Here is a 10137-nt window from a genome sequence, read left to right on the forward strand (position 1 = left end):
CTGGGACGTGGAGAAGACCGTCCAGGAGGCCCTGACACGAGACCCGGACCCCGGAACCGGACCGAAGAACAAACTCTACGTCCCACCAGAGGCTAGGGCTGCCGTCCTGGACTTCTGTCACGGTTCTAGGCTCTCCTGCCATCCTGAGGTGCGTAGGACCGTGGCAGTCGTCCGGCAGCGCTTCTGGTGGGCGTCCCTAGAGGCCGACGTCCGGGGTTACATCCAGGCCTGTACCACCTGCGCCAGGGGCAAGGCCGATCACCGCAAGACCTCGGGTTTGCTACAGCCGCTGCCCGTCCCTCATCGCCCCTGGTCCCACATCGGCCTGGATTTTGTCACGGGTCTCCCGCCGTCCCAGGGAAACACCGTCATCCTCACGATAGTGGACCGATTCTCCAAGGCGGCCCACTTCGTGGCCCTCCCGAAGCTACCAACGGCCCAGGAGACAGCGGACCTCCTAGTCCACCACGTCGTCCGTCTGCATGGGATACCATCAGACATCGTCTCCGATCGCGGTCCCCAGTTCTCCTCGCACGTTTGGAGGAGCTTTTGCCGGGAACTGGGGGCCACGGTCAGTCTCTCGTCCGGGTATCACCCCCAGACCAACGGACAAGCAGAACGGGCCAATCAAGAGATGGAGCAGACCTTACGTTGTGTGACAGCCGCGCACCCGGCGGCCTGGAGTACTCATCTGGCCTGGATCGAGTATGCCCACAACAGTCAAGTGTCGTCAGCCACCGGCCTCTCCCCTTTTGAGGTGTGTTTGGGGTATCAGCCCCCATTGTTTCCAGTGGTTGAGGGAGAGGTCGGTGTGCCCTCGGTCCAGGCCCACCTGCGGAAGTGCCGTCGGGTGTGGCGTGCCGCCCGTTCTGCTTTGTTGAAGGCCCGGATGAGGGCGAAAACCCATGCAGACCGGCGGCGGACCCCGGCCCCAACGTATCGCCCCGGGCAGGAGGTGTGGTTGTCCACAAAGGACATCCCCCTACAGGTGGCCTCCCCGAAACTGAAGGAACGATACATAGGACCCTACAAGATCCTCAAAGTCATCAATCCCACCGCAGTGAGGCTCCAGCTTCCGGCCTCACTGCGGATCCATCCCGTGTTCCACGTCTCAAAGCTCAAACCATATCACACCTCGCCCCTCTGTACTCCCGGTCCGGCACCACCTCCTGCCCGGATCATCGATGGCGAGCCGGCTTGGATGGTGCGCCGGCTTTTGGATGTCCGACGGATGGGCCAGGGTTTTCAATACCTGGTGGACTGGGAGGGGTACGGCCCCGAAGAACGCTCCTGGGTGAAGAAGAGCTTCATCCTGGACCCGGCCCTCCTGGCCGACTTTTACCGCCGCCACCTGGACAAGCCCGGTCGGGCGCCAGGAGGCGCCCGTTGAGGGGGGGGTCCTGTTGTGTGGGCCGCTGAAGAGGAGGTACTGCTGGCCCACCACCACCAGAGGGCGCCCTGCCTGGAGTGCGGGCTCCAGGCACCAGAGGGCGCTGCCGCCTGACAGGAGCAGCCAAGGTGACAGCTGTCACCAATCAACTGAGACAGCTGTCATCCATCAGCGGAGGGGTATATCAGCTGGATGGCATCTCCACCTCATTGCCGAGATATCGCTCAATCAAAGAGGTAACGAACTCAGCCAGTTGTTTCATTCAGAGACGTAATACTTTGTTGCTTGTGCTTAGGACACTGAAGACCCTTTTGGACGTGTTTGGATAAGTACACATATTCCTACACTTCAGTGTTGTTTTGTGATTTGAGGTGGAGGTGGTATTTCCACCTCACGTGTTGCTGGGTGCAGCCGCGCCCACACCTGACTGTTTCTGTTCCTCGCCAGCAGTACCGGATCCGACGAGCGGAGGCAGTGGCCATCTGGGAGTTCGGGACTTGGCGGCTCCAGTATTCCCGGGGTTCGGTGGCAGAGGAAATCGGGTTGGTTCCGGTTCGACTTGGACAGACGTCTCCTATCGTCGAGCCTGCCCACACGACACCGCTGTAATTGGACTCAATCTCGAGATTGTAATCTGTTGTGTTTGTTGTGCCTGTTTCACAACAGTAAAAGCAGTGTTATTTGACTCCTCTATTGTCCGTTCATTTGCGCCCCCTGTTGTGGGTCCGTGTTCCTACACTTTCACAACATGCACCTGAGCTCAATTTTGAGCTTCATAACAAAGGCTATGAATATTTATCCACAGTCATTGTGGGCTATTGTGTGTAGAATTTTGAGGAAAAAATAAATTCTATCCATTTTGGAATAACGCTGAAGCATAAAAAATTTGGAAAAAGTGAAGCGCTGTCAGTACTTTCCAGATGCACTGTTTCCAGATGCTCCCCTGCTGACATTATAAATATATGTTATGATTTATTTTCATTGGTGGTTTATACATCATTTAATCCAATCAAATAGGATTTGGCGATGAGGTGACTATCGTGTAAAATTTTATTTTGTCATAGTTCCATCGCACATTGTATTTACCCAATGCACCGCCATGAAAGCAGGCTCACACTGTTCTTCTGCTTGGAAAAAGCAGAAGACCTTAAAACCGGAAAGAAAAAGAAAAGGGATCCTACTATGAGAAATTGAATGTTAATGTAAAGCAAAGGTACTTGGAGAAACTAGTAGAACTATTATGAAGCAATGGAATGACTTTTCAGTGTTATGCAGATGATACTTTTTTATTTTGTCTTGGTGGATCATGGGATTTATTTTTATCGTGGGAAGAATCGACGGATGCCTGTGGTAAACGCTGATGTGAATGAATGAGGCGCTGTGACTCTTTCAACTTTTAAAATAAGTTAATTTTCTTGTTGTGGAACAAAACACTGGTGCTCTCTGATTCAAGCTGAAACCACAGAGGGACTTCTTTAAAAACGCTACATTTCTTCAGTCACAACAAGGAACTATTTTCAAATCAGGAGGCTTTATGTGCATATGTTTTCATCAGGTTGAAATGAACAGGTAAGATAAAGACTTTATATTTACTCAGTGTGTGAATGATTTTAATGTTGGTAACAGTCTGAATTGTTCGCATGAGGGCTGCAACTTTCAGTTGTTGAGCCAATCAACGGACAGCATCAATGGACATATTTCAGTTCATGAGTAACTTACAAGAAAAGTGTGTCATGCCGCGTTCACACTGGACACCACGTGAGCGACGGCGGTGAGAGGTTGCCATGTAATCGCTATGGAAGGACGCATTGTGGCGCCACACAATGCGACGCGATGGATGCGAATAAAGCAATTTTGAGCGATTGGCGCATTTGTGGCACGATATCGTGTTGCGTGGCATCGCCCTCTTCCCCAAGTTGAAAAATCTGAACTTTTCATCTTGTCACACCGCGATGACCAATCAGGGATATGTAGTGGATATGTAGTAACGTGGAGATGTCTGGAGTTTATACTTGATGTGGACATGTCCTGTCTCTGGCAGTCAGCCTGTGAGCAGGACTTGTGACTTGTCCTTTATCTAACACAATTATGACAGAGTTTGAGGGGAGAGCGATGGACTGCAGCAGCAGCAGCCAGTTTTTTTTCTTTGTTCACATGTGTGCGCGAACGGGACGGGAGGTCCTCAAACTGGGTTCAGGAGAGGCGGAAGTACCACTGAAAGCAGCCGTCATCCAGACGCAGCTCCTGCAGCAAATGATGAATTTGTGGCATCGCGTGGCGTCCGGTGTGAACGCGGCTCAAGCAGAGTGACACACCAGGCGATGGTGGCAATGGACGCAAATTTGTGGTGTCGCGTGGCGTCTTGTGTGAAAGCTTATCACTCCCTGTGAAGTCCATAGTGGAGTGATGTATCGGAGGTGGCGGTCACCCAGGAGAGGGAATGACCTGGCAATTGATACATGCATAAATACCATTGGCTATTGTAATAGATCTGACTCAGCGCAAAAGATGGGGTCCAATCTTCTCGCCCTCCCGCACACGCGAAGTGACGCAAATGCCCCAAACGGGGCGAGTTCTGGCAGATTAGTGAATGGAGTATTCTGAGGAAACATTTTAGCACATGTTTCTTAATACGTTGAAAACTTTATTTATTGGAGAGGCTGTGCCAGCGAGTCTCGAACTCACAACCCTTGTTTTTATGAGCCGTGTACGTCATTCCTCCGCCACAGGTATCCGTTATATAGTCCCTCTGTGGAGCTGATTCTTTCATTATATAACATTAAAATACTGTCACATTCTGCAATTTGAACTACAAAGACATTTTCTGGCGAAATCTTTATTATTTTTCCATTTGCACTCACAATTATAGTTTATATGTGTAGTTTATTAACGTTATACATGTATTATGTCTAATATAAAGATACTGCACAAAATGCTGACTTTAATCAGAGGGGGAATAAGTACTATATTTATTACTTCAGTTCCGTAAAAGTGCAGATACAGGAGCAACAAATTCAAGTATGGGACAAAATCTCTACAAAATTATCCATTTTCAAATATAGTGTGTAAGTAAAAAGTATACATATTTCACTGATTTTTTTAAACTACTGAAAACTTGGCTAAACCAGGTCTAAAACCAGCACCAAACTAGGATTAAACTAGGTCTAAATCAAGCTTAAATAAGAGCAACACTGGGAATAAAAAAAGTCTAAATCAGGTATAAAATTGGTGTCAATCAGGACTTAACTGGGACAGTTTTAAGTTTTAACTATAACTAATACTAGTTGTTATTAATGAAGATTGTTATTAATGTATCAAAAGTGTCATTAATTGTATAAGCCTTTGAGGTTGAACTTGGTGACTGAGCTTGATTTAAAGTCATAAAAACACGGGGATCACAAAAGTTCAAATGATGACCAGAGCAGCACCTGTTCCACCTCCTCTGACACCTGCAGGAACCTTTTGTTTCGAGTGTGACCCTGCTGTGGTTTACGACCCCCTGGTGTGGTTTACGACCACCCCGACCTCAGTTAAGTAAACGAAGCATCCTCTGACCCCAGGACAATAAAACCAGTGGAAAAATTTAAAGTCAATGAACATTTACTGACAAAAAGCAAAGCGTTTCACACAACACACTTCCATAGCAAACACAAACATGATAATAATAATAATAATATTAAATACACAAAGGTTCATATTTCATGCAAATCTATACACAGGCATTTAAAGCGTAACAATATTTACATTCACTGTTATGGGTTTGTTATTGTAGCTTCTGAAGTGAGTTTAAAGTTATATTTACATGAATTTATTGACAGCAAAGACCCAGGTAGAGGAGAAGGTGACAGTATTTACAATGATTATACATTTATTTACATAGACATATTTAAAATACATTTTCTTCAAATCTAATGAAGTATCACATTAACATCTACATTATTTACAAGTGTGTGGGTGTGTGTGTTTGTGTCCAGATTATGGCGGTGGGTTTTGTTGTTGTTTTTACTGCCTCTGTTCAGCGAGCCACTGCTCCAATGATTTACCACCAGAAAAACTGGGGCAAAAAGTAGCACTGCCAAAGCGGCTGTGTCCAAAGTCTTTGGATTTTGGCTCCCCACACTTGGAGCACTTGTTAAAGGCCACTTCACGGACATATTTTCTTTTGTTCGTCCCACTGGCCTCCTCCTCGGCCCTGCGCCTCCTGTTCCTCTGGGTGAAGCGGGACACGGGCACAGGGACAGACACAGGAGCCGGGAGTGAAGCAGGACCAGCAACAGGAGCAGGAGCCAGGGCAGGAGCAGGTGATTGGACTGGAGCACAAGTTGGGAGAGGAGCAGGAGCCGGGACAGAAGCAGGAGCCAGGACCCGAGCACGAGCTGGGAGAGGAGCACGAGTTGGGACCGAAGCAGGAGCTGGGCCCAGTACCAGAGGTGCTGACGGCTCACTTGCACCTGGGGCCAACACCATTGTCCCGGGGTTGAGCAGGGTGAGCGTGTGCAGTGGTGCTGGCGCTGGGAGAGCTGCTGGAGCAATGGGCCGCACAGCTGAGGCACTCGCAGGTCGTTGGCCTGGTCTCAGTTTAGGAGCTTGTCCTGCTCTGTTTTGAGGCAGGACAAACTCGTGTAGAGGCCCTGATGTGTAGGGAGCCTCCTCCAGCTTTTCCCTCGGAGCAGGCAGCTGAGACCCGGCCACAGCGATGCGGTCCTCATGAGCAAAGCCTTGGGTAAGGACATCTAACTCCAGAGTGTTCTCCCTCCGATTAAACCTGCAATGGTAAAATTGTCAACATTATAAATAACTGCATTTCATATCCATGTGAAATACATAAATGAATAACTCTTGTGCTCACCACTGAGTTAGCGTCCTCTGGTTGAGGGTGAAGAGCTGCAGAGATGTGGCCTCCATCAGAGGATGGCAGTTCAGCACCAGGTCTCAGATACGGTGGTAGTCGTTCAGGACTTTCGTCCACCGAGGAAGGCGGACTCCGCCCTTCTTAGTTGTGGACTTGTGCAGTGCACACAGCTTAATGCACATGGCCTCAACTAAGCGGCTGGTGCTGGGCCACTGAGCCGGCCCCCCTGGATGACCAATCAGGCACCTCTTCACACTCTCCACCCCCGGAGTCACTCCTGTGTTCTTTAGAGCCTTGAAGCGTCCGTGGACCAGCTTGGGCTGATGTCTGGGCTGATACACGATTCTTCGCTTGTCCCCGTCAGGAAGAGCAGTCCACAGGCGGATGACCTCTGTGACCTGCTGCTTGTCCAGGTAGAGCACCTCACGGAGGGACACCAGGTAATCAGCCAATTCCTGGACCTTATCCCAGCCCGGGACGCCATCAGGCCCAACAACGGGAGCCTGCAGGAAAGTATTCAAACACAATACACAGCGTATCAAATCTCAGGGTGGAAGCAAACACACACTAATGATGAGATGGCTGATGCGCCGCTCCTGGTGCAGACGACTCCTGATAGTGTTTCCTCACTACTTGCATCTGTGCACAGCCTTGGCCTTAACCTTAATTTTTACTCTTTTATGTGTGTGTGTGAGTGTGCATATGTGAGTGTGTGTGTGTGTCTGTAAATCGATCTGGTGACATTTGTAAATATGTATTTTATCACAGGTGGGGAGGGCTGGTCGGGTGGAGTTGTTTTAAATGTTTTTAATCTGTAAAGCACTTTGTGTTGCACTTGTGCATGAAAAGCGCTATACGAGGTCTGTCCGTATAGGTCCTTTTTATTTTTTTCAAAAACTATATGGATTTCATTCATATGTTTTTACGTCAGACATGCTTGAACCCTCGTGCGCATGCGTGAGTTTTTCCACGCCTGTCGGTGACGTCATTCGCCTGTGAGCACTCCTTGTGGGAGGAGTCGTCCAGCCCCTCGTCGGAATTCCTTTGTCTGAGAAGTTGCTGAGAGACTGGCGCTTTGTTTGATCAAAATTTTTTCTAAACCTGTGAGACACATCGAAGTGGACATGGTTCGAAAAATTAAGCTGGTTTTCAGTGAAAATTTTAACAGCTGATGAGAGATTTTGAGGTGATTCTGTCGCTTTAAGGACTTCCCACGGAGCGAGACGTCGTGCAGCGCTCTCAGGCAGCGTCATCAGCCTGTTTCAAGCTTAAAACCTCCACATTTCAGGCTCTGTTGATCCAGGACGTCGTGAGAGAACAGAGAAGTTTCAGAAGAAGTCGGTTTCAGCATTTTATCCGGATATTCCACTGTTAAAGGAGATTTTTTTTAATGAAAGACGTGCGGGCGGATTGCAGCGTCGGCTCGCAGCCGCCGCGACGCTCCGTCACAGGAAAAACACCTCCGTTGGAAGCCTTAAGGACAAGTTGGAACATCTCCATCTTTTTCCCTCAGCCCCAACCAGTCTCAGCAGAAGACTGTCCCTCCCTGAGCCTGGTTCTGCTGGAGGTTTCTTCCTGTTAAAAGGGAGTTATTCCTTCCCACTGTGGCCAAGTGCTTGCTCATAGGGGGTCGTTTTGACCGTTGGGGTTTTTCATGGTTATTGTATGGCCTTGCCTTGCAATATGGAGCGCCTTGGGGCAACTGTTTGTTGTGATTTGGCGCTATATAAGAAAAAAAGTTGATTGATTGATTGATCTCCAGCTGATAAACAATTTCTCATATACTCCACTGAAAGCCATCAAAAGCCAACTGGATTTTTACAAATGGTTATCAACACGGAGGTGTTTTTCCTGTGCCGCCGCGCCGCGTCGGCTGCGTCCCGAAGCGCGGACCCGTCCGCACGTCTTTCATTAAAAAAATCTCCTTTAACAGTGGAATATCCGGATAAAATGCTGAAACCGACTTCTTCTGAAACGTCTCTGTTCTCTCACGACGTCCTGGATCAATAGAGCCTGAAATGTGGAGGTTTTAAGCTTGAAACAGGCTGATAACGCTGCCTGAGAGCGCTGCGCGACGTCTCGCACCGTGAAAAGTCCTTAAAGCGACAGAATCACCTTAAAATCTCTCATCAGCTGTTAAAATTTTCACTGAAAACCAGCTTAATTTTTCGAACCATGTCCACTTCGATGTGTCTCACAGGTTTAGAAAAAATTTTGATCAAACAAAGCGCCAGTCTCTCAGCAACTTCTCAGACAAAGGAATTCCGACGAGGGGCTGGACGACTCCTCCCACAAGGAGTGCTCACAGGTGAATGACGTCACCGACAGACGTGGAAAAACTCACGCATGCGCACGAGGGTTCAAGCATGTCTGACGTAAAAACATATGAATGAAATCCATATAGTTTTTGAAAAAAATAAAAAGGACCTATACTTTACGGACAGACCTCGTATAACTAAATAAAGTTGAAGTTGAGTTGTCTACTCACAGCAGGCTGGTCTGCAGCCCGAGGAGGAGGAGGAGGTTGTTCTGCATCTCGAGGAGGAGGAGGGAGCAGAGGAGCCTGAGCTGATGTGTGTGGGGTAAGGGGTGGGGGCAGGTCTTGGCTGGATGTGGACGGCAGCGGCGAGGGTGGTGCGGAGGGGGTGAAGGCCTGGGGGACATTGCCCCTCACCGCCTCCAAGGGGTCGTAGAGGACGGGCACTGTCAGATCCTCGGTTTCCTCCTCTACAAATCCTTCGTCCAGCACTGCCTTGTCGTCCATCTGGTCCATCAGCCGGTCTTCTTCCTCAGGGTTGGTTGTTACAGTCAGGGATTTCCCCGACTGACTGTAGAGGTACTCCATGCCCAGCAGCTCCCCTGCAAACACAAAAAGAAGAAGGTGTAATAAATATTAAAATCCAACACTCCACATCAACAGTGGTGGAAAATGATGAAGTAGAAGTAAGAAGTACAGTTTCAGGTACTTTTACACATAATAAAGAGATCAGAAAATATCTGATTTTCTTCATTGATGTAATGTTTTTGCGTCTGTGTCTGTATTTTAACAAAGTACTGATTCCACCACTGCATATACAAGTGCTGAAGTCTTGTTAGCAGAAGAATACCATTTTCAGATACACCTTTATATATGTATATTTATCTTTTGTTAGAGTTTGTCTTAACATGTTGAGTTAACTGTGTTTTTTCTTGCCTGTGTAGGCTCCAGGAGGCTGAAAGCGCTCGTCCAAGGGCATCTTCAGGAACTTGCAGCTGAGTCGCTCCATGGCCTCTCTCTCAGCGCTGCTGTAGAGCTTCAGCTCAGAACCGCCCCTCACCGCCTCCTCCATCCGGTCCTGGTTCCAGCGGATGAGACCTTCCAGCAGATACGCCTGGAAGTGCGCATCACTGGCACTGGTCCCTGCAGGTTCAAAACAATAAGAATACTGTGTGAACTCAGGGTTCAGAACACAGTCCTGTGAAACAGCAGTTTGTCCTAAAAGTCAGAGCTCACCTGGGATGAACCGGTTAAGATGGAGGTGGAAGGATCCACGAGCGCAGCGGTAACAACAGAGCTCCGCACTGCCTTTTTTCAGAGTCCCAGTTTTCATGTACAGGGGGAAGCCTGCTGGGTCCTGGGTCCTACAGATGATGTGCCTCTGCTGATCTATCCAGACCTGCTGAATGCGCTCGTGGTCCAGCAGTGGGATGCCCAGAGTGTCCCTCCCCTTCTCACTGTCCAGCTCATCGATGAGCGCCTTGATCCTCCTGGCGGTCTCCTCCAGCCCTCTGGTCCTCTTGCGGCAGTGCAGCACCAACTCCTTCCTGGTGATGAGCTTATACAGTGCCTTCTCAGAGACTGGGCCCACGCCTCTGGCCTGGAGCTCCCCCGTTTGGCCAGCTGCAGAGCAGCCAC

The 10137-nt window shown here is 49.0% G+C and overlaps 1 protein-coding gene across 1 annotated transcript; it reads right to left on the bottom strand.

Moving 5' to 3' along the window:
• Positions 1 to 5086: 5086 nt before the first annotated feature.
• LOC117518046 (BCL-6 corepressor-like protein 1) lies at positions 5087 to 6717 on the bottom strand. The gene is made up of 2 exons (XM_034179126.1): positions 6240 to 6717; positions 5087 to 6155 (listed from the first exon to the last, which is right to left on the bottom strand). The coding sequence occupies exons 1-2, from the start codon at positions 6293 to 6295 to the stop codon at positions 5393 to 5395; spliced, it is 819 nt and encodes a 272-aa protein (XP_034035017.1). The 5' UTR covers positions 6296 to 6717; the 3' UTR covers positions 5087 to 5392.
• Positions 6718 to 10137: the final 3420 nt, after the last annotated feature.

Source organism: Thalassophryne amazonica, chromosome 10 (genome assembly GCF_902500255.1).
Source record: "Thalassophryne amazonica chromosome 10, fThaAma1.1, whole genome shotgun sequence".
Lineage (NCBI taxonomy): Eukaryota > Metazoa > Chordata > Actinopteri > Batrachoidiformes > Batrachoididae > Thalassophryne > Thalassophryne amazonica.